The sequence below is a fragment of the Zasmidium cellare genome, assembly GCF_010093935.1.
Source record: "Zasmidium cellare ATCC 36951 unplaced genomic scaffold M409scaffold_32, whole genome shotgun sequence".
NCBI classification, from domain to species: Eukaryota; Fungi; Ascomycota; class Dothideomycetes; order Mycosphaerellales; family Mycosphaerellaceae; genus Zasmidium; species Zasmidium cellare.
Genome location: NW_022986976.1, coordinates 406,547 through 429,613, shown reverse-complemented (window position 1 = coordinate 429,613; position 23,067 = coordinate 406,547). Strand labels below are relative to the sequence as shown.

Below are 23,067 nucleotides of genomic sequence, written 5' to 3'. Positions count from 1 at the left end.
GCGACCAGACGAAACCCTCCCTGTACAGCCCGCCTTGTCCAGTCCGACCCCTAATCCTCCCTTTGCATCGCTCACTCCAGGACCACTCCACAACTCAAATGATAATGCCGCCCTCGGACCGGTAGACGTCGTCCGATTTCTTGATGATGCCTCCGTCTGTGGAGTGATACACATCGTCAGACTTCTTGATGATTCCGCCGTCGGTGGAGTGGTAAACGTCGTCAGACTTCTTGATGATTCCGCCGTCGGTGGAATGGTAAACGTCGTCGCTCTTCTTGATGATACCGCCCTCAGTTGAGTGATAGACATCGTCACTCTTCTTGATGATGCCGCCGTCCGTGGAGTGGTAGACATCATCGCTTTTCTTGATGATACCTCCATCGGTAGAATGGTCAACATCATCGCCCGCCACAGGCAAGGCCGCAGCGCCTACAAGGCTGACAGCCAAAGCCACAACACCGATTTTTTGAACGAACTGCATGATCCCGATTCTTGACTTGAACAAACTCGAAATGCTAATAAAAAGATACACACCCGCAAGCCCAGGCCAACTTCCAACTATATAACCACACCCTCCGGTCTTGCCTGCTCGCCCGCAAGCTCTCCCCTTAGCGGCAAGCAGCCCTGCATGCAGCGAGACTCGCACCAGACACTTGCTTTAGTGCCAACGAAGTGGCGTTTCCTTTTGATAAAGCCTGTGCCAAGATTCCTGCAGATGGGCGCTTGGATTGTCACCTTCTGCTTTGGTTTTAGAACGAGTTTTGGGGACTGTTTGCCACGCCTCAATCTGTTCTTTTGTTTGCGGGCGATGGCTTGACGGGTTCCAAATGACAGCTTCTTTGATTCACGGCGAAGATGAAGTATGAGCGGTTGTTTCAACGGGAGCCTTGGTTGGAGAATAACGCCATTGAGGAAGACAGGGAAAAGGCTGCGCAAGATGAACATGCGGCTGGCCAACCTTTGCGGAGGCCCATATCACGTCGGTCCTCCGCCATACCCTCATTCTGGACAATCCTGGGCTACGCGATCGCGCTCTGCCTGGCAACATACCTCATATACGACAAACAGCACACGAAGAACGACTGGCCTCACCTCAAAAGTACGTCAACCTCCAACAACATCACCACATCTGCATCACACTCACCACCCTCCAGCACCCTCACCCCCAATCCCAGGCCTCAACCCACCCACCAAACCCCGAACCCTCCCCATAACCGACTGGCCTACGCACCCAGCCTCCCTCTACCGCCAACCGCCCTCCCCCGCCGTCGACGCCGAATGGAAGCGCATCTCCAACGTCCACAACCTCGCCCTCACCTCAGCCCAAGTAACCTCCCTAGGAAAAGACCCCACCCAAACAGTAAAACTCCCCCCATCATGGGGTTTCGGCGCAGACGCTCATCTCGGCCTCATAACCGTCCTGCACCAAACGCACTGTCTAGACAAACTGCGGCACGCCGTCTACTACGACCATTACTTCCGGCGCGGAAAGGGTTGGGGAAGGCTGCCGCCGGACGAGGAGCGGGCGAGGTATTTCACGCATCTGGATCACTGTCTGCATTTCCTCCTGGAGACGGTCACCTGCGTCGCGGACACGAGCGTCACGACGTACCACTGGATGGAGAACCGCACGCTGCCCGTCGCGGACTTCCAGGCAAAGGGGCAGTGTCGGGATTTCGAGGCGCTGGTCTCGTGGCACGCGGAGAACCACGTCGATGCGAAGGTCTCGAAGGAGGAGGAGCGGCTGTGGCGAGATTTCCGGCCGCGGGAGGACGATGTGGTGTTGCCTCGCGTGCCGGCGACGGGGAATGAGTTTTGGGATGTGGCGATTCTTGTTGGGCCGGAGGATGCATGATTTGCTTGTGTAATAGTGTCCTAGTTTCGCTGAATGATCGATTCTGGATCTAGAGCTTGTTGTTGGTGGTTTCGAGGCGCTATGGATCTGATAGCTTGTAGCTGTACATCCACACCTTCCAGCTCGGGCAACAGCACTGCATGGCATACATACCACTTACCCGACGACCGCAACCCGCTCCACTCCACCCCAGCTGAAGGAGCAGGTCCGACAGGCTGCGCGCACGCCCAAAGCGGAAGGTGGCATTCGCTTTCCCTCGGGCGATGTGAGCAAAATCCTGTATAGATCCAAATCCAACTATACGTGTATATATTCGTCGTTGATTCGCCGGAAAGGAGCACGACTACTACGCAACGGCGTCGTGGCGATAAGGTTGTGGGTTGTTGTCTCTTGGCGCCGTGCTTTGCTGCGAGATAAGGCTTTCGGCGTTGAGGCTTGTCGTCTCTTGTGATTGCCAAGTGGCATGCGTCGAGTTCCGAGATGTCCACGGAAGATTTCTGGGTGCTTCGTTCGGCCCTGGAGATATTTGCGCATCAACAAGCACAGGGGTTGAAGAACGCAGCGCCTTGCAGACAAGGGTATATATATTTACATCCGTGGTTCTCAAAAACAGACGACGTACTAAGCCAGACAAAAACGCCCCGCATCTCTTGCTCATCCTTCCCTTCCCTTCCCACGTCCCGATAAGGACCGGCCGGTTGAATACATACAGCAGCAACAAGCGCCGAAACACTTCAAACACCATCCATCCGTCAATCCATCCAGAAACAACACATAAAAGTCCCGTTTCCTCCTTTTTGTCGCCTGACATGGGTCTCTTTCCTAACGATAATACTGACAAAAAGGAAAACGCAACAAAAGGATCGCTCCAGTTCATCACAGCATTCCACCACCAGTGCCGGTGGTGGTCGTCGCGGTCGGCGTGGGCATATCGTCGCGACTGACCCGCGCGCTGCTGCCCTCTCCGCTCCCGGCTTTGCCCTCTCGGGTACCAGGTCTCGTCTGATCATCTTCATCGTCGAGCTCGAGTCCCCGCCTCCAGTCGGCGAGACCGCCAACGCCAACGCCCGTGCCAGCCGGGGCGTGCGTGGCGGACGTGGGAGTGCGTTCGAAGTCGAAGCGGTCCGAGAGGCGATAGTTCTTGTTCGTCGTCTCCCAATGGGTGCGTAGGGCGTCGAGTTCGCTGGCGAGGGAGTCCAGAGCCATGGAGTTGCGGTGGTCTTGCGCTCCTGCGGAGTCTGGTTGACCACCTACGCCGCTGGCCGAGTAGTTGCTGTCGCCTCCGCCAGAGGTATCGCGAGTGTGGCCCTTGGTGTGGCTTGAAGCTACGCTGGCCTCGCTGACGCCGCTGGGTGCGCGCTGGTGTCCACTGCCAGTACCATTCATGATGGGAGTGTTACCAGTCGACATGCGAGACTGTCGGCGGTAGTTGTCCACACTGTGCTCGACTTGATCAAGCAAAAGCTGGACCTTGTTTTCGGCATCTCTCGCTCGCTCTTCTAGGAGAGAGTTCTCCTTTTGCAGGCGGTCAATGTCGTTACGTGATTGCGAGAAGGTGTTCTGCAACGTGGCCAGGTCATTCTGGGCGGACGTGTGCGAGGTCTTCGCCTGCTGTAGTTCGCTCTCGGTAGAAGACAGTTGTTGCTGCATCGTCGCGATCCTCTTCTCCATCTCTGACACCGAGTGTTGCAGACTCGATTGAGTTGATTCAAACTCTTTCTTCATCTTCTCGCGCTCGGCTTCCCACTCAGCTGAAGAAGGCTCAGGGGTATTACGCTTGCTCATTTCAGCGTCGTCCTTGGCCTTGTCCAACTTCTTCTTAAGTTCGCCATTATCGTTCTTCACACGTTGCAGCTCTTGCTTCATCTTCGACAACATCTTCTCCGTGCCGCGCAAGTACTTAACCGCCGCTTGGTGATCGTTGTCGAGAGCAGTCAGCTTCTCTTCGTACTCTCGCTTCATCTTCTCGCCTCGCTCGTTAATCTCCTCGTATTGCATCTTGAGCTCCTCCTGATTCTTGATGTTAGTCTCCAGTTGCTGCTCGAGTTCACGTACTCGTGCAAGATCTGGCGTGCTGAAGCGTTGTTGCATGCTTGGCGAATCAAGAGCTCTCGATCGTCGCTTTTCAGAGGCATTGATACCACGCTCGCCAAGGATATCCTTCAAGGAAGCGTGTTGTACTGAAAGCGCGTTAGTCTCCAGCATGTGCCTCTCAAGCTTCTGCTCCAGCTCAGCCTTCTCACTGCTGAGGTTTTGATTGTCTCGCATGGTAGCCTGCAGTTGCTTCCGAATCGATAGACCTTCACGGCTGGCTTGTTCCTGGTAGGCTTCCAAGCCAGCGATGCGCTCTTCAGCACGACGAAGCTTCTCAGATGCCGCATCTGCTGCGGCTTGGTTCTGTCGGACCAGCGCATTCGCAGATTCCACTTGTCGCTGAAGGATCGCAAGACGCTCATCGTTGCCAGACGGTGCACTGGCATCGCGTTCTGACACTTTGCCAAAGCCTGCCAGAACAACTTCACGGTGTGTGCGTGCTTCTTGAGCATGCTTTTGTGCGAGCTCTTCAGCGTCAAGTAGTCGGCGGTTTGCGGTTTCGAGCTCACTCAAACGGTCGTCATGTTGAGACTTCAGATCGCGAAGGTTCTTCTCGAGTTCACTCTTGGCGCTGCGTTCTTCCTCGAGCTTCTTCTCCAACAAATCAGCCTTCTCGGTGGAAGCAGTGACGGCCTCTCGTAACGACACCAGCACGGTGGTATGACTCTGCCCATCGCCAGACACAGTCTCCAGCTTCCGACTCAGCTCGTCCTTGTCCACTGTAAGCAATTGATGTTGCGCCAAGATTTCGGCGTGGCTGGCAGAAGCCTCTCGCGCCGCCTTCTGTGCCTCGTGCAGTTCGTTGCGCAAGCTCTCGACTTCTGCGCTGTGCTGTTGTCGATACGAATCGAGTTCAGCCACACGCTTCTGCGCTGCAGTTGCAGTGTCCTCGGCAAGCTCCCGTGCGTGCTTCTCAGCCTCGACTTCTTGAATCAAAGTGTCTATGCGCTTGCTCAGCTCGGTCTGAGCTTCTAGAGACGAAGCAAGTCGTCGACTGATGTCGTTGCTGCGGTCGATGCCTCTGCTCTCACCATCTGGCATCGGGCTGCCTTGTCCAGCCAGCTTGGCCTTGGCAAAGACGGCCTCGTTGATGGCACTGTCGCGCTGCTTCTCGATCTCGGCGATTCGTTCCGCAGCATGTTTGCTCTGCTCGTCAATCATCTCCTGCACTTTAGCAAGCTCAGCGCGCATCTTGAGCAGGGCTTCAATCAGAGGCCGGTCGTCATCGTTAAAGCTCTCGTTCGCCCGCTCGTCAAAGACAGGTGATTCTGCCGCTCGAGATGCATATCCAGCTTTCCGTGCCAGTGCCAGCTCTGAAGCATACCAAGCGTTCTGCTTCTTCGCTTGCTCCAGCTCTTTCGCCATCTCGTCATACTGCTGCGTAAGCGCGGGCGATGATCCAAGGCCAGAGTCTTGGGGACGGTCGTCCTCAGACGTCTTCCTCACTTTTGACATGGGCTCGTTCGTGTCGACGGATGCGCGGGGCGTTTCGTCATGTCGTTCCTGCCGTATAGGGCGGGTCTCTTGTGATCGAGAAGACGTTCGCTCGTACGGTTGAGGGGGTTGCGGGGGCTGTGTTTGCTGCGATGGCTGATAGGTTTCGGGCTTCGCGGCAGGCTGCTCTTGTTTCTCGTTATCGAAATAGTCAGGTTCCGGATCGAATGAGGGAGTAGTAGGCATGGGTTGATTTCGCGCTACAGGAGAGTTCCGTGCGCCTTCAGATGCAGCAGCAATGTTATTGCTATCGAATCGCTGCGGTCTGTCATTCTCAGGGCTGAAAGCACGATCTTGCGGCCGAGTTGGTTGCCGTGCGGCTGGTTGTGCGCCATTCGGTCTCTGAACGGGAGCCTGCGGTGGAGGACCGGTTGGCGCAGGTAGCTGTCCTTGCGCGCGAGGTAAGCGCGACCCATCAGGAGACCGTATTCGATTGTCGCCGTTTTGGCTTCGCTCACGCTCCATGAGTTCTTGCCTGGACACTGCTCGGGTTTGACTGTTGTTGCTGCCTGTCCGCTCGCCGCTTGGTCTCCTTGTCCCCTGTATGCGCTCATTTGAGGATTGCTGCGAGGCAGAATCCGGCGGATATCGTATTTTGCCCGTATCCAGCACGTATCCCATGCTGAGCTCAGCAGGATCTCTGGGAGCACTGCTAGGCTCTCCTGCAAGAACCATGATCTGCTTGCCGACAGTGGTCATGCTGTGTCCTGAACGCGGGCTGGGACTTGGACCCATGTTTTGGAAAGTGTACCATCTCCTTGAAGTGATGCGAAACGCTGCCAGATCACCCAGATCGTTGCCTTCTTCAGTGCGACCACCGAAGATGTACATGACATCGCCGACCAGAGCCGCAGCATGACCCTCACGCGGTGACGGAATGTACCCTATGCACTCCAACTGCGTCCAAGAGTTCGATGCTGGCGAATACGACCAGACGTCGTTGAACCAGTGTACACCGTCTGTTCCGCCGAAGAGGTATAGTTTGTCACCCCAAGTTATGACTGTGTGGTTCGTTCGCGCAGGAGGTATCTGTCCGTGAGGTGGGCCGCCGTCTATCGTGTTCTGGATCAATACTTCCCACCGATTCGACGATTGCTGCAGCGCATTAAGATCGAATGCAACCAAGTCGTTAAAGAAATATCCCTCGACCTGACCACCAAAGATGTATATCTTGCTTCCAAGAATGTTGAGGGTATGTCCGTAACGACCTGGAGGTCGTGGGCCGGCAGGGAGTGCTCTGGACCATTGCTTGGTGGCTTGCACGAGTCAGTGTCGCATTCTGGTCGCAAATTTCAAGGGACTCACAAGTATTCAGCAAATAAAGCGTATCGTCCAGCATGTCGCCTTCGTCCATTTTGGTGTCCCCACCAAACACGATGAAAGCGTTGCCCACGAGCAAGCTCGCATGGCCTACTCTTGGCCCTGGACCTTCGCTGGTGGTCGCGACGGGGAAGCAAGTCATGTTTCCACCGGCAGCCTCCACCATCCACAGATCTCCCTTCACAGTGCTGCCATTGATGAGACCTCCCATCAAGTATATTGAGCCGTCTTTACTCGAGACCGAATTGACTGCAGCGCCGTATCGCGGGAACGGGTTCGTATGGGTGACTGTGAAGTTGATGCGGCGTTGCGACCAAGGATACGGCGAAGCACCGTCGCCTGAAGGTCTCGACTGCGTGGGTAGTCTCTGCTGCTGTGAAACTTCTATCAGCTGACTATTCGTGATGCCCTTTTCCTCCACGACCCGACTCACGGCGTCTCGGCTGGCGTCGCGGCTGGCATCTCGCAATGATTTCTGTTCGGGGCTGGGGGGTCCGTTGCTCCTAATTGCGCCCTCGTCTCTCAACGTCGTCACTCTGTTCTCTGCGTGCCGCGGGCCTGAGACACCCATCTCTTTCTCGGCGACGGCATTTATACTGGCGCTCATGCTCTGATCGGGGGTGGGCGACCCCGGCTTGCTGGAGATGCCCCCAATGCCATTGAGGGTGGGAATCTGGCTGCCATGGCCGTCGGAGGAGCGTATCTCGCGTGTCGCAGGCGGTAATGGGGCGGCGGCGGCGCTGGAACCAGTCTTTGATTTGGAGGACTTGCCAAACAAGAAGGCCATGGTAGGATGAGATCACGGCGCTCCCAGGGGCGCAGGGTATGGCGAAGGCGATGCGACGCGGGACAGAGTCATGCGCGCTGGTGGATGCGAGCGAGGGAGGAGTGGTGTGTCGAGTCCGTCGGAGGAGGTCGGGGGGTGGGAGCGGTGGGAGAAAGTTGAGGCTGGTTCGACAGACGGGGTGGAATGCAGCAGGCCACACCAGCACCCTTCTCGCAGCGGCAGGCCGAAGCTTGTTCAGACACACAATGTCTGCCGCAGCAAACAGCGTCGACGTCGCACGGGACCTCCTGGAAATTGATGGAGGGATTGATTGAGGATTGGCGACGGTGGTGAGGGTGTTGCTGGAGAGGAGGAATAATTTGGTGGTGAGCGGCGGCGATATCTCCAGCGGCCCAGGAGTCAAGAGTCAAGCGTTAAGGTGCAGCTCCCGAACGCCCGCTGCGATCGGCTCGCGAATACCAAGGCAGAGCGTTCTTTAATCAATCCCTACCCATTCATTCTGCCTACCGATTCGATTGAACATGGCCAGTTTACCTGCTTGATCATTCCATCTATCCAGCAGCAATTCCTACATCATCCCATCGTGACCGCCGTACAATCGCCTTCGCCTCTCACCGAACAAAATCTTGAAACAGCAGCACCCGCGTCCCGAAAGCCAAAAGGAAGCCGTCGTCCAGGGGTGCGATCGACGCCTAATGCGATGCCTCTAAAAACCGTCCGCCCACTCCCTTTCGCCTTTCTATATACAGCAATTTTAGTCAACCTTCTTTCCTTCGTCGGCCCTATCTTTTCATTGGTCTCCCTGCCATATTCTTTGCAGCTGAATGGGACAGTTACTGGACGTCACGCGCTCACGCGACCTTTATGCACGCCATTCGGGGCCGGAACAGGATCTGGCTGTGTGACCCTGGTCTGCCGGAGACGTGACTTTGTTGCCGGCTGCTGTGCGCTGTACTCCCATCTGCTCTTCAATCCATCATCACGACAACGGACAGCAGAAGGCGTGGAGTGGTGGAAGAGTAGGCTGACACGCTTGGCCCGGAATCGAAACCGCTCCAGACGCGCCGAGATAGACTTCCAACGTCTTTTCGAGATGAAGATGTCCCTTCCACGTGACGACGAGGCACAGTCGGTGGTAGCGAGACTGCCGGACTTCATCGATACTGCACTACCGTAACATCAGACAAGTCCTAGAATGACAAACGCCTTGTCAAACAATGGCGCCGAGGGACCCTCGAAAATTGGCTGTCCGTCAACATCACCCGGTCATCATCTACTGTACCAAAACAGCGACCTCGATCGCTCACTCGACCTTCGTATTTCATCCCGACAAAAGCGGCCCATCACTTTTTCCATTATGCAGAGCACAAAAAGCCCCTGAATTCGTCCACATCGTTGTCTTCTTCAAGACTAGAGAAGTCGACTGTGTTGACATTTCGGAAAGGTGCATTCGGCGGCGGCGTGCTTGCCCGAGACGTGCCATGGACGTGAATCCCTTCTATGATGACTTCTAAATCTTCAGCTTGGATCTAAAGGCATGGCCGTTTCGTCGTTATATGAGTCTGCTGCAGCACGCTTCTCCGCGGCGTATCGATGGCCCTGATCCCAAAATCATGTGGAGGGACTCCGCTGACCTGAGGCATATGTAGCCGATGTCGAGGCAGCATATCTAAAGCTTTCGCATCGACTCCTTCCCAACAGGTCGCATAGCTGCTGGCTGCTTTCCTTCGCCCAGAACATGGAAGTGATGGATAAAAGCGCAACACATGGCCACCACGCGCGATGCGGTGTCCTGAGACCCTGACAGCAGCGCGATCATATAACACCATTTCCTGGTGGAGACATCGTGATGGATCTGATTACTACACCAGCGCTACTCGTCCGACAAGGCTATGACCATGGATCGCAGCGAACTCCCAAGAGGACAAGACCGACACGTGCATGTGGGCACAATAGCCTCAGCACGTCCAGACCGGCGATGGTACTTCTTCGAGCGTTCGCTTCCCTGGCGATGGTCATCATTGCATCTTCGTCTGGACGATGACTGCAGTCGGCTCTCGCCTCTGTGTCTCGCGATGTCTGTGTTGGAGATTCGCCATCGGTCATGCCGACAGGCTGACCTCGACCCCATTCGATCTCGAAGTCTTCAGTCCAACAACGACCACAACATGCCACCAGAGCCATGGATGAGGAATGCCGGGTCTAGATACCAACAGCATTTCGACAGTCGACGTCGAAGAAAACATCAAAGTCTCGTCCATTGTCATTATCCCGCAGCGCAAACCCAAGAACCACGCGGGTGCCGACTCTAACCGAAAATTTGGGTATGGCGTGCTCAGGCTTCACCTCTCACCATCACACCAATAGCGCCATGTCAAGACTTCGAATCCCACGAGCAAGGCAACCCTTCGTCCCTCCACACGGTAAGTTCGCATATGCTTGGTTCGTCTGGACCAAGAAAATCTCTCGTAATAGTCTCTTCTTTGTTGGGGTTCGCGCAAGCCTGGGCGTGGATGGCGAATGGGGCTGTCAGATACGAACGGTTCGTGTTGAATGAATAAAAGCCAGTATGTCTCCGCCTGGTGAGGAGGGATCTGCATCGAGTTCCACTGTCACCACCCCTCTGTTGCGGAAGTCCAGCACTGGCAAGATGTCGGGCAACAAGTTCTTGGGGTATTTCAAGGGGCCTACTGTCAGGGAGAACAGTGATCCAGGGTCCAAGGGTCATGCCGATGTCGAGGAGACTCGTAAGCCTTGCCATACCTCTCTACTTCTATGAGTATCGTGCTAATACCTCTACAACAGCCAGCGAAAATGGAGTCATCGCAGAATCCAAGCGCCAGATCGGCATTGTGTCTGCCTCCTTCCTCATCTTCAACCGCATGGTGGGAACTGGTATCTTCGCCACTCCATCAGGCATCCTCTCCCTCACCGGAAGTGTCGGCCTCGCCCTCTTCATGTGGGTCGCTGGTATGGCCATCGCCGCCGCGGGAATGGCCGTATATCTCGAATTTGGCACGGTAGGCCCCCCCTACAATCATACCACCTCAATACCATGCTAACAAGGATGAAAGGCGCTACCACGTAACGGTGGTGAAAAGAACTACCTAGAGTACGTCTTCCGCAAACCCAAGTTCATCGCCACGGGTTTCTACACCGGCTACGTCCTCCTGCTCGGCTGGGCAGGCAGCAACTCCGTCGTCTTTGGAGAATATATTCTCTACGCCGCAAACGTCGAGGTAGGACGCTGGAACCAACGTGGCGTTGGTCTCGCATGCATTACAGCCGCCTTCCTCATCCACGGCCTCGCGCTCAAATGGGGTCTCCGCCTGCAGAACCTCCTCGGCATCATCAAGCTGATCGTCATCCTCATCATCGTTGTTGCTGGCTGGGCGGCACTTGGTGGAGCTCTCAAAGTCCCCAAACCACATAACTTCGACAGCGCCTTTGAGGGAACGACGGGCAGTGCGTACGGGATTGTCACGGCGCTGTACAACGTCATCTGGTCATACATCGGCTACTCTAACGCCAACTACGCCCTTAGCGAGACGAAGAACCCCGTGCGGACACTCAAAATCGCCGCCCCAACCGCCCTCTTCGGCGTCGGCATCCTCTACATGCTTGTGAACATAAGCTACTTCGCCGCAGTCGATAAGGCTACTATTTTGTCCTCCGGACGCATCCTCGCCGCCTCCTTCTTCCGCAACGTCTTCGGTGGCGGTGCTGCGGAGAGAGCCCTCTCCGTCCTAGTCGCCCTCTCCGCCTTCGGAAACGTCCTCAGCGTCATCTTCTCGCAAGGCCGTCTAGTCCAAGAACTGGGACGAGAAGGCATCCTGCCGTTCTCCCGCTTCTGGGCGAGCAATCGCCCCTTCAACGCCCCACTCGCAGGTCTCTTCGAACACTGGCTCGTCTCCGTCATAATCATGTTGGCACCACCGCCTGGAGACGCATACAACTTCATAATCAAGTGAGTTCCTCCCCCCTCCCCCAAACACACAAAACTAACCCACCCTCCTCACAGCGTCATCTCCTATCCCCTCGCAATAGTAAACACCTTCGTCGCCCTCGCCCTCCTGTACCTCTACTGGCACCGCAAGACCAACGGCTGGACCCCACCCTTCCGCGCCACCTGGCCTGTCGCCCTCTTCTTCTTCCTTTCCAACATCTACCTCGTCGTGGCGCCCTTCGTACCGCCCACCGACGGAAATGAAATCTACAAAACCCTGCCGTACTGGCTGCACTGCGTCGTCGGGTGGGGCATCATCGCGGGCGGGGGCGTGTATTGGTTGATCTGGGCGGTGGTGTTGCCTAAGGTGGGCAAGTATGAGCTTGTGAGGGAGGGGTATACTGAGGGGATTGATGGGTGGGAGAGGTGGAGGTTTGTTAGGAGGCCTTTGACGGGTCAGCAGTAGATTTAGATCTGGATGGATTACAATTTACATGATGAGCATCTTGCTTGTGTTTGTCCCCCTTTGCCTTCTGTTCGCACCACAGCCTCACGCGGAAGGTTTATCCCTGACTTTCGTTCCCCGTTCTCACAGGACAGTAGCTGCGACCCCGAATCTTGTGGTTGGCAGGCCCGTCCTCCCAACGATGTTTACCATGCTCAGGACGGAGGCATGATCGAGAAGAGAGAGTGACGACGTTTACTACTCCACCGACAGGGCCATTATCAAGAAGTAATTCAAGGACGACGTGTACCGTTCGGAGGGCGGTAGTATCATTTGAGTACGGGGGCACCGTTCTGGTGAAGGTCGTGAATGGTGTTTAAGGCATCGGCCAGTCATCCCAGTTTGAAGTTTGAAGTTCGAAAACTTGTACTCGTCATGAATTCAATGTGAATAGACGTTAAGGTGTTTGTCGATGATAGTATGTGCCTTGGTGCTTTTGACTCTCGAAGTCCTTCTAAAGGGTCTACCCGACGTCTGTAGTGAGGACCTTCCTATTGGTATATAGACTCCTCGAGGCTAAACGGTGACTTCTGGTGTGAAAGCGATGTTGAACGGCGCCATGCCTCGGGAGGACGTCGCCCAGAGGGGTGTAGAGACGCTGAATAGGGCCCATGACTTTCCTCGCCTCATAGCTCATGGTGATGAACAAGACAAGCCAAGAACTCTCTCATGTGTCTCCACCACAATGGAACCAAAGGCTAGCCACAGCGAACACGCACCTCTGAGAAAGCATAAGTTCGTGGCTCAGCGGAGTGACTTTCAAGGGCGACCTATCGAAATTCCGAGAATTGCTGCTGCTCTGCGCGTGAACCAATCATATTTGCCATGAGACGGTGCTTTCGTAGTTGTAGGAGGATCGTGTAGAAACCGATACGTCATCAAATACGAGCTTCAGGCAATGACATTCAACTCAAGGAGCAGCTGCTTCGTATCCTCGCAGATAATCAGGTAGTTGGAAGTCCTCTTGGAGGAACTCATTCAGCATGTCCTCGATGTTACCCCCCACGCCCTCCCCTAGAGGAGTGCTGTCAGAGTACGAGGCCACGCCAGTCGATGTTTCAACAGAACTCGTGGTAGGAGGACGCTGACTACCACTTCCAGCGACCACCAACTGGATCGTAGAATCTGCCAAACGTTGGAAACTCTGGCCGCCTTTCTTTGCCGAGGGCCACCATTCGCCTGCCAGCGCCAGCAAGCTGGAGCAAAGGCGAAAGTCGGATGAGAGCTCTGTAATGGACAGCGAAGATCGAAGTTCGTGGGAGTTCCAAACGCAGTAGGCCATCGTCGATCCCGCCAGAGAGATGCACTGCGTCGTCAGCCAGGTGAGGAGGAGGCATGACTCCCCGTGTAGTGACCAGGACAGGCGGAGACATTGGGCGGCACTGTCATGGCAGCGTCGCAGCGCTGCAGCGTCAGGGGTAGGACAGCCTACGGAGGGCTGATAGAGAAGACCGATAGCGTAGTAGTAGTCGATCTCTAGCTCGATGTGCAGCTGACGGGTCTGGGACTGGATAGCCTGGGCGTTGCTCATGCTTTGGGCAAGCCATGTATCCAGTCGAATGAGCATGTCTTCCTGGACATTCCTGCCAACGTTTGCTAGCAGAGGCAGCGCTGAAGTCGAAGTGCGGTAGAGATTGCTCTTGATCTCGGAGACCAGCCGCGCCCATTGCACTCGATATTCGAAAACGACCAGGTAGACTTGATCGGGGTCTGAAGGACGATCGTCGATTTCGTTGCAGATTGATGATGGGAAACTGAAGTCCATGCAGTCGTCAGCGAAGGCCAGAGGTCGGCCTTGAACAGAGCTGATGAGCCTGCGAATGTATGAGCAGACCCCTTGGTTGGTTACTTTCCGCTTACCTATCCAATCTATAGACGCAGAAAAATGCGCGGCGACGAATTTGGGTAGTGATGCTTGTAAGTTGTCCTGTGCCATCGCCATCGAGGTGCAAGCCCAGGTCGACGGCATATACCATGCCAAGTTGGAGGAGTGCCCACGGACTGCCGTGATGTTGACTCATGTAGCCATGTTGGACAGCAAGCACGGCCAGCTGCACAGAGGGGAGAGTGATGTCGCCCATGGCTATGGAGGTCAGATGGAAGGCCATCCCTCCATATCGATGGGGATCAGCGGCTAGACGGTGCCGGTGCGCCTGCACGTACGAGGCTATGCCAAGAACATGGAAAAGGATAGCGGCAGCTGTAGTGAATGGAATGGATATTGATCTCGTGCTGTTGCTCTCCTTCACTTCGCCATTGTAAGCGAATGATGGCACATCTGTTGGCCAGCCGGTGTCAAGAAGCGGACAGTCTGTGGGAAGGCTAGCGCATACATACACAGCTTCGACAAGCACCGCGATGCTTGGTTCGTGGAGAACAGGGTAAGCAGCGTGATTATGGGAGAAGAACAGCTGGATCAACCCTTCACACTCCGACCGTGCGGGAAGGAGATCAAGGATCTCAGTCAAGAGCGCTTGATCTCCACCACCATCGAGTACTTGATGCTGACGATGATGTGTAATGTTGGGGAAGAGTCGTGCACCTGATTTAGTCGACAATGGCCTGAGACCGTGTAGACGGGGTACAGCAAGGTTGGATGAGATAAGAGTTCCATCGTAGTCAGTACGAAGCGATTCCTGCTGTATGCCATTGGAGAGACGTCGACGTGGAGGTTGTGGAGGGCCAGCAACGTCCTCGCAAAGATCCGAGAGGTCTACATCAGGAAGCCGTGTCCTCACAAGATCTTCGAGTGCCGCGAGACGTGCGAGTGAATCATCGAGGAAGGCTTGAGGGAGATTCTCTCGACCACCAATGGCCCTGCCTTCGATGCAGGTGACCTTCGCTTTCACACATTGTGCGCACGAAGGCGCGGCTCCGTCGCACTGTGAAGGGCTCAGCCTACTCATGCCCACGGAAAAAGGCTCATACCGCATGCACTCACCTTGATACGCCGCCGACGGCATCTTTGGCATGTATTCTTGGCCTTCCTGTCGTGGGTTCGAGGCATGTGGGGAGCCTCTCCGATATTCCCTCTCAGATACAGAGTCCGTTAGTCCGCGCATCCAGGGTACTTGCTTGGGTGACTCTCCTACGGGAATCAGCTTCGCTTCGAAACGCGGCCGAGAAGATGCGTGGACTCGAGGAAGTCAGCGAAGAGGACATCGTGCGTCAAATCCCGCTTTTCTCTGGCGAATCCTGCGGGAAGTTGCGCACATGTGCGGAGCCTTCCGCTATGGGTATATATCCAATTAATGTGACTTGGCAATGTTGTCTTTCCTTCGCAGCAGCAAGAAAAGAGGCTTCAATGGCATCCGCACCTACTTCGCATTTTTCGCATCTTCCTGTCGTTCCACTAGATTCGATATATGCCATCAAGCAAGCCTATGCAGCCGACAAGCACAATCGCAAAGTCATCCTAGGATCAGGAGTGTACAGAGATGATCACGGTGATCCTTGGGTTCTTCCTGTCGTGCGAGAGGTCGGTCGTTTCCCCGACATCAAAGAATCATGTACTGAACAAGTCCTGTAGGCTGAGCGCATGCTGGAAGCCACAAACGATGCCAGCCGCTATGAATACCTTCCCATAACAGGATCCGCACCTTTCCATGATGCAGCTCGGGATCTGGTATTTGGGTCGCTGGGAAGTGACGTTGAAAGAGTAGTGTCCATCCACACAATCGCAGGCACAGGGGCGAACAGCCTTGGTGCTCGGTTTCTGAAAGACACCTTGAATCCTAACTCAGTGTGGCTTCCAGATCCTACGTGGGTCAATCATCACAATATCTGGAGTTCGGCTGGCGTCCAAGTGAGGTATTATCCGTACTGGGACGTATCAAGCAAGTCTTTGACATTCGGAGACATGAAGCGCATGTTGGAGACGCACGCTAGGCCGAAGGACGTCGTCGTCCTGCATGCTTGCGCCCATAATCCAACTGGAGTCGACCCTACCAGGGGACAATGGAAAGCCATTGCAGACGTATGCGAACGGAAAGGCCTGTTCCATTCTTCGACTGTGCCTAGTAAATGCGTACCACCATTGGGCTGGGAAGCCATTTCACGGCTAGGGACTAATGAAAGTGACAGTCTTGGGTTCGCCACGGGTGACCTCGACGCCGATGCTTGGTCGATTCGGCACTTCCAGTCTCGAGGGACTCTTGAATTGGCTGTAGCGCAATCTTTCTCGAAGAATATGGGTCTCTACGGCGAGCGAGTCGGCGCGTTGCATTTGTGGATGGCATCGAAGGATGCAGCGGATAAAGCTCGAGGCCACTTGACTCGATTGCAGAGAGGTGTAGTCTCGACACCACCGAAAAGAGGAGCAAGGATAGCTACTCTCATCATGCTCACTCCGACTTTGCTTGAAAAGTGGAAGATCGATCTGCAAGTTATGAGCTCTCGAATCAAGATGATGCGGCAGGCGCTTCATGATGAATTGGTGCTTCGGGCTGCGCCTGGTGATTGGAAGCACATCATCTCGCAGGTAAATCGAAATGTTCTCGCCATGTCTTGGTGCAACAGCTGATAGGCGGGCAGACTGGCATGTTTTCGTACACCGGGCTGACTCCAGAGCAAGTGGAAAAGATGCAGGCCGAGAGCCATGTATACATGCATGAGTCTGGAAGGATGTCCGTGGCAGGCTGTAAGTCAGCATGCCCTGTCTCGATATGACTTGTTGCACTAACAAGTTGGCAGTGACAACTGCGAATGTGCAATATGTGGCGGCTGCTGTACACGCCGCTATTGCAGTCGACGCTCCCACAGGTGGAAACAAGAGTCCATCAGCAAAGTAGTGGGTTGACCGTGTACGCTCTCGTTGAGCAGCCTTATCCATCGATCGGCTGCGGATGAACTTTGTTCCCGCCTTCTTTACATGCCGTTCGAACGCCGTGGTATGAATTTCATTCTAAACATGGACGGTCATCGCGCCTTTTGGCTAGACCTTTGCCTGAAAACGCAGTGATGTAAGCGACGCTCTCCCTCAAGTCGCCCTTGAGGCTGCGACGATGGAACTTGGATGTGGTGATGATGGAGAAGAACAAGTTCGTTGTAGACGAGAGAGTTCAGAAACGACGCCGCGGTCAGGGGAGATCGGGATATTTGGGCATGAACCAATCACAGGCAATCGTTGCATCTTCGCCCCCAAAAGGGTTCCAAGCTATACTTACACAGTACACAGGTACAAAGCCAAATATTGAGCCGCATGACCAGGAACCATCAACACCACCAGCGTCATGATTGCCAGGGCTTTCCCAGCCGCAGCGCCTGCTGAAGCGCATCTTCCTTGCGCTTTCCAGGCTGTTCTATATACGTCAGTGCTTCTCGCTCCGGCATGATTGTACCATTACCATATCTCTAGGATCTAACAGGCACGCCTGTTGGACTTTCCCGAGGTCAAGATGAAATCACCATTCCTTGGCCTTCTGGCCTTACAAACCGCTTCAGCAGCAATCACCAAGCGAGCACCGGTTGATCACGGCTGGCAATGCATCTCGCCTGCTCCTCGCGATGGATCTATCAAGCTACACATTGCTATCCGGCAAGCAGATGGCGGGAACGCAGTGGAACAGCAGCTCTTGAAGGCCTCGGATCCGAACAGCGCAACATTCCGACAACATCTCACTGCGAAAGAGGTCGCTCAACTTTCCCAGCCGTCTGATGAGAGCGTCAATACTGTACAGGATTGGCTTCGACAGCATGGCCTTATCACGAGTACGGTGCAGCCTCATGGAATCTGTGAGATCGACACGACCATTTCGGTCGTGGAGAATATGCTAAATGCGAGCTATCATTCCTTCTCTGATGGCACTGCGACAATCATGCGGACGGAGATTTTCTATTTGCCTGACGGCATTGCGAAGCACATTGACTTCATTACCCCAACGACAATGTTTCCAAACCCGTCGAAGGGCGATGGGATCCATCGCGAATTATTGAAGAGATCGCAAACCACCCAGCAGCTGGAGAGGCGAGACTCTTGTGGGCCTAACGACTACTCTACTCCAACATGTATTCGCCAGGTCTATGGTATCAACTACACAGCCGCCCCAAATCGCACCACTTTCGCTGTTTTCGCCACAGAAGGCGCCTCTGCAACGTACGATCAGGCTAGTCTGCAAAAGTATCTCGAGCAGTACAACAAGCCAGCCGCAGCCGCTCGACCATCCTATATTATCAATGGAGCAGGAGACCCTGCGAACGAGGGTGGCATCGAGGCAGACTTTGAAGTGGCTCTCGATACGCAAGCTCTGCTAGGACTCGCCTGGCCTGCCCAAGGGATCCTGTACAATCGAGGGGGCGTCTTTGGTCCGAACGTAGGAACAGAGTACGACCGATTTGTGGCGTTTCTGACTGAGCTCATGAACTACGAGACTGTGCCCAGTGTGGTTTCGTTCTCGGAGAGCCAGCCTGAAAACTTGATGGATCGTGACTATGCCCTGCGACTGTGCAACATGATGGCTGCGATTGGTGACCGTGGCGTGACGCTGATCTTCTCCAGTGGGAATAACGGGGCCAACGGTAAGCAAATGGTTCCACTTTCACTTCGAACGCTCTGTCTAACATACTGCCAGGTGACAACGCCAGCAACGATCCACCCCACAAAGCCATCTTCGAGCCTAAATTCCCAGCCTCCTGCCTTTGGGTCACATCCGTCGGCGGCACAACCAACCTCGCAGACGAACAAGCCGCCACAAAGAGCACAATCCCTCTCCTCTCAAGCATCGGTGGCTACGTAGCAAGCGGTGGAGGCTTTTCAAACTATTTCCCAGCCCCATCGTGGCAAGCTGTCGCTACGACGAACTACATCAGCACGCACGTCCCAACCTCATACTTCACCGAATCCGGCTTCTCGCGTTATGGTCGTGGGATACCCGACGTGAGCGCCTTCAGCACGCAGTTCCCAACTTATGTGAATGGATTTAGCGTTCCTATCGGCGGTACATCCGCCGCGGCGCCTACCTGGGCTGCGATCATTACCCTACTCAACGACTACCAGGCCTCGAAAGGCCGGCCTACGCTGGGGTTCATCAATCCTTGGTTGTATAGCTTGAAGTATGGGTTGAAGGACATTGTCAAGGGAGGGAATAACAAGGGTGATTGCTCATTCTTGCAAGGGTGTCGGTTGGAGAAGACGCTAGGGTACGATGTGACTGAGGGATGGGATCCTGTTACGGGGTTGGGGAGTCCGTTGTTTTCGGAATTGATCAGGGCGTTGGATGATCCTACGAGTGCCGCGAGTCCGCCTTGACGGAGCAATGTACGGTGTCAAGAACACATTGGAATAATCCCATACTCGCTATTGAAATCGTAGCACATTACCTTGCTCAGATCTAAGACCTCGCCCTAAACTCCACCAACGGCCCCTCCTTCATACTCGTAAACGAATCCTTCAACTGAAACTCTCCCCTCCTCTGCCTCCCTACCTCCTTGCTCATTGGGCTACCCTCTCCAACAGACGACCCGGGCTTCAATCGCATGTCATACATATGCACCACCCTCGCCAACGCCATGCCCATCTCCGCATAAGCCATTCCCTTCCCAATACACCCTCTCGGACCGACCGAAAACGGACAGAAAGCGGATTGAGCAAGACCAACAGCCTCGGGAGTTGCGAGCCAGCGTTCGGGTGAGAAAGTAAAGGGATCGGGGTAGTACGCCTCGTTATGGTGAATTGCGTAGTGTGGCACGCCGACCACTGTCCCGGCGGGGATGGCGTGGCCGTCGATGCGCATTCCGCCAGCGAGGACTTCGCGGGGGAGGAGTCCGCCTACGGAGGGGGAGAGACGCATTGCTTCGTCGAGGGAGGCACGGAGGTAGGGGAGGGAGGAGAGTGTGGAGCCCATGCGGATGTCTTCTGTTTCGGTGAAGGCGGAGCGAATTTCATCGTTGAGTTTGGCGAGTTTGGAGGGGTTGTGCACGAGGTAGAAGATTGCTGCTGTTAGAGCCGTGGATGTGGTATCGGATCCTGCGATGATGAGCAGGTTGCTTTCGCCCCAGAGTTCAGGCGTCGTGAACCCATTTCCGGTTTCTGGGTCTTTGGCTTTGAGGAGGTAGTAGAAGAAATCCTTTCGGTCGACGTCCATGCCCATTTTCATTCGTTCGGCCGCTTGTGCTTTGCTATATTGCATGTAGCGGGCTCGGCCAGCGGCAATCTTGCGGAAGAAGAGCTTGTCGAGGTGGTATTCATGGATCGGGAGATATGTGCCGCAGATCAGATGGCGGTGGGCGGCGTTTCCAATCAGATCAATGGCGAAGCGATTGGTGGGCGCTGACAGCATTCCAAATGCCTTGCCGAAGCAGAGGTCGCCCATGATATCGAAGGTCAGGTAATTGGCCTGATCGGAGACGTCGACAGCCTCGCCATAGCCTTTGTTCTCTGAATTCTGCTGATTCGCAAAGTTCGTCAGACCCGCGAGATTCTCGCAGAATTGGCGGACGTGGGCCAGGATATGGTTCTCCATCGACTTGATCGCGGCGTCGGAGAAGGCATGGCTGAGGACTCTTCGCTTTCGCGCATGGATTGACTTATCAATCGAGCTATGCGTGCTAGCTGAATATTTAGTCGCCCAGAACGCTTCGTAGAACTTTGCTTTCTGAACGTTTGCTTTGAAGCCGTAGATCTCCTTCAATGCTGTGTTGCTGTTGAAGGAAAGGCTGTTTGGCCCGAATCGGAACACTGGGCCATATTGCTCGTGGCAGCGCCAGAATTGGAGATGCCGGTCTCCCTTTAGGGCATGGTATGTCTGATGGAGATCCGTGATCTTCGCGAGGAACGGTCCCGGATACTTGGCCAGAGGATGGAAGTAGACGCGATAGACAATGAGTCCAATGGCGTAGATGGCCAAGCTGGCAGGGAGGAGAGCCAGCAGACTCGATATCGAGATGCCTGATACCGTAGAGAAGGTCATGATCGTGGTGGAGGAGCACAAAGAAGAGCTTACCGCACCTTACCTAGTCGTCTGGGTTCTTTCTTCTATATGCCTTTGTGCTTAAACCGAGCTGGTAGAGATACCGGCAGCTGATGAGACGGCTATGAACGGTTAGAGAGAGACGATTACGACAGTAGCTGACCAGCATATATAAGTAGCGTCGGTTTACCTCGTTGTCCCGATGTTGATGAGAGTGAGATGGGGAGGAGGAGTAAGAGAACGTTGGGGTGACCAATCAAAAGGGGGCTGATTTTCGACGCTTGAGCCGCGGATAGCCGAGAGAGGAAGTTCTGCTTACTCCTTTCGGGCCCGTTCTTGATCTCAGACACAAACAACTATATATACTGATGTTGCCTCTTGCATCAACTAAGCTCCACTCATACTAGTCTCTGAAAGACAGCTCAAAATTTGGTCGTCATTGTATATGGCGACACGATACCGTCTGCAGTGTAGTGCGATCGATCACGCAAGCCTCCTTTCGGAGTAGCTTGCCAGCTGAACTACAGGTCAAAAGTGGCTAAGTATAGCTCTCGACATCTCCTCTTCTCTGATCGAGAGACTGCGTGACCTTGTTATCTGAGCTCTACATTCCTCGTTCTTTCTTTTGGAAGCTGCAGCGTCCAAGAGTTCAAAACGAGGCTTGTGCCATGGCCGACCAATCGAGCACCAACAGTCTTCATGTCTTGATCAACGGCGCCGGTAGCAATCGCTCCATCACACGAGGATACTTTCTTACCTGCTCTTACGTCTCAATTTAGGTACCGGCGGACTCCTTCTCGCCCAAGGTCTCAAGAAACGAGGCATCTCATTCGAGGTTTTTGAACAGGAAGAGTCGGCTTCTCAATACCGTGCTCGAGAATGGTAGACCTCTGTCATTTTCCGGACGAATTTCCGATGCTGATGACTACAGGGGAATGTCAGTCCAGTGGGCACTACCTATGCTTCCAGATCTACTTCCTCCCGAGCTCCTGGGCCGACTGCAAGAAACATCTGTGGATCCTCATTATATTTTCCCGAAGTCTGGCAACTCTATGCCGGTGTATGATGGTTCATCTGGAGAGCTGCTCAAAGTCAGAGTCAGTTCAGGTCTCTGCTCGAACTAGAGCTGATCAAAGCGTAGGACATTCCGCTTGTCGAGATGATTCGAGTATCGAGAAACAAAATGCGAGCGCTTTGTGCCGAAGGCATAAACATTCAGGTATGCTAATGCAGCGAGAGAGATGGGACAGAGGTCGCATTGGTAATCTATTATGCAGTACAGCAAGGAGTTTCGGACACTCCGAACCCTCGAAGACGACCCAGTAGTTACAGCGCACTTTACAGACAACACCACTTTCACTGGAGCTTTGATCGTCGCGGCTGACGGTGCTAACTCTGATGTTCGTCAAGCAATTTTTCCTTCCGGCCAAGGCGCTTCGCAGCAAGTCCCATACGGCGGCGTCAACATGCACGTAAAGTACAACGATGCAAGTATCGCTCGCTTCCTGCGGAAGTCACTCAGCCCCATCCAAGCAATTGGTGTCCATCCGAAGGGCTACTGGCTCTGGCTCAGTGTCCAAGAAGTGCCCGAGCCGGACAAACCGGAAGACTGGACGTTTCAACTGCAGTGGACGTGGAAGATGGGACCAGATACTACATCGTTGGCGAAACTCGATTTAGAGAAATTGAGAGCAGAGGCAGAAGCATCTTTTGCCGATCCTTTCAAGACGGCTTGGACAAAGATTCCTTCTAGTACTCGTGTATCGGCGAACAGGATCTCCACTTGGCCGCCTCAAGCTGTTCCAGCAGATCTCTTCCAGGGCAAAGTCGCTCTTCTAGGTGATGCTGCTCACCCGATGACTTTCCACCGCGGGCAAGGAATGAATCACGGCATCGCGGACGCGGTGAAGCTAGCGAACGTCCTGGACAGCGTGCACAAGGGTGAAAAGACTTTGACTGAGGCTGTGAAAGAGTACGAAGACGAGATGATCAAGCGGTCAGGTGAGGAGGTCAAGATCAGCAAGATGAACACGGAGATGATGCATGATTGGGAGAAGTTTCTGGGGAGTCCGTTCATGCAGAGAGGTGGAAACAAGAATTAAGGCGGACGGCACGAACAGTGAGCACAACTTGATCAGTTACAGCTCACCATCCTTAATT

At 54.4% G+C, this 23,067-nt stretch overlaps 9 protein-coding genes across 9 annotated transcripts; 5 read left to right on the top strand and 4 right to left on the bottom strand.

The window, feature by feature from the left end:
- Positions 1-94: 94 nt before the first annotated feature.
- M409DRAFT_26622 (uncharacterized protein) lies at positions 95-481 on the bottom strand (the record flags this gene model as incomplete). Its single annotated transcript, XM_033808190.1, has 1 exon — positions 95-481. The coding sequence occupies one exon, from the start codon at positions 479-481 to the stop codon at positions 95-97; it is 387 nt and encodes a 128-aa protein (XP_033664068.1).
- A 374-nt stretch (positions 482-855) lies between these two features.
- Positions 856-1,855, top strand: M409DRAFT_26621 (uncharacterized protein; the record flags this gene model as incomplete). The annotated part of the gene is made up of 2 exons (XM_033808189.1): positions 856-1,099; positions 1,155-1,855. 2 exons carry the CDS (start codon positions 856-858, stop codon positions 1,853-1,855), a joined length of 945 nt encoding a protein of 314 aa, XP_033664067.1.
- Positions 1,856-2,731: 876 nt separating this feature from the next.
- On the bottom strand, positions 2,732-7,550 carry M409DRAFT_68775 (uncharacterized protein; the record flags this gene model as incomplete). The annotated part of the gene is made up of 3 exons (XM_033817986.1): positions 2,732-6,699; positions 6,749-7,136; positions 7,197-7,550. 3 exons carry the CDS (start codon positions 7,548-7,550, stop codon positions 2,732-2,734), a joined length of 4,710 nt encoding a protein of 1,569 aa, XP_033664066.1.
- A 2,732-nt stretch (positions 7,551-10,282) lies between these two features.
- M409DRAFT_37327 (uncharacterized protein) lies at positions 10,283-11,962 on the top strand (the record flags this gene model as incomplete). Its single annotated transcript, XM_033810714.1, has 3 exons — positions 10,283-10,570; positions 10,625-11,517; positions 11,572-11,962. 3 exons carry the CDS (start codon positions 10,283-10,285, stop codon positions 11,960-11,962), a joined length of 1,572 nt encoding a protein of 523 aa, XP_033664065.1.
- Positions 11,963-12,911: 949 nt separating this feature from the next.
- M409DRAFT_57835 (uncharacterized protein) lies at positions 12,912-15,008 on the bottom strand (the record flags this gene model as incomplete). Its single annotated transcript, XM_033813744.1, has 3 exons — positions 12,912-13,815; positions 13,862-14,883; positions 14,943-15,008. The coding sequence occupies 3 exons, from the start codon at positions 15,006-15,008 to the stop codon at positions 12,912-12,914; spliced, it is 1,992 nt and encodes a 663-aa protein (XP_033664064.1).
- A 297-nt stretch (positions 15,009-15,305) lies between these two features.
- On the top strand, positions 15,306-16,791 carry M409DRAFT_26617 (uncharacterized protein; the record flags this gene model as incomplete). Its single annotated transcript, XM_033808188.1, has 4 exons — positions 15,306-15,479; positions 15,531-16,481; positions 16,535-16,640; positions 16,694-16,791. 4 exons carry the CDS (start codon positions 15,306-15,308, stop codon positions 16,789-16,791), a joined length of 1,329 nt encoding a protein of 442 aa, XP_033664063.1.
- A 606-nt stretch (positions 16,792-17,397) lies between these two features.
- Positions 17,398-19,247, top strand: M409DRAFT_68772 (uncharacterized protein; the record flags this gene model as incomplete). Its single annotated transcript, XM_033817985.1, has 2 exons — positions 17,398-18,517; positions 18,571-19,247. 2 exons carry the CDS (start codon positions 17,398-17,400, stop codon positions 19,245-19,247), a joined length of 1,797 nt encoding a protein of 598 aa, XP_033664062.1.
- Positions 19,248-19,329: 82 nt separating this feature from the next.
- On the bottom strand, positions 19,330-20,907 carry M409DRAFT_68771 (uncharacterized protein; the record flags this gene model as incomplete). Its single annotated transcript, XM_033817984.1, has 1 exon — positions 19,330-20,907. The coding sequence occupies one exon, from the start codon at positions 20,905-20,907 to the stop codon at positions 19,330-19,332; it is 1,578 nt and encodes a 525-aa protein (XP_033664061.1).
- A 668-nt stretch (positions 20,908-21,575) lies between these two features.
- Positions 21,576-23,009, top strand: M409DRAFT_26614 (uncharacterized protein; the record flags this gene model as incomplete). Its single annotated transcript, XM_033808187.1, has 5 exons — positions 21,576-21,627; positions 21,687-21,789; positions 21,839-21,998; positions 22,049-22,126; positions 22,185-23,009. 5 exons carry the CDS (start codon positions 21,576-21,578, stop codon positions 23,007-23,009), a joined length of 1,218 nt encoding a protein of 405 aa, XP_033664060.1.
- Positions 23,010-23,067: the final 58 nt, after the last annotated feature.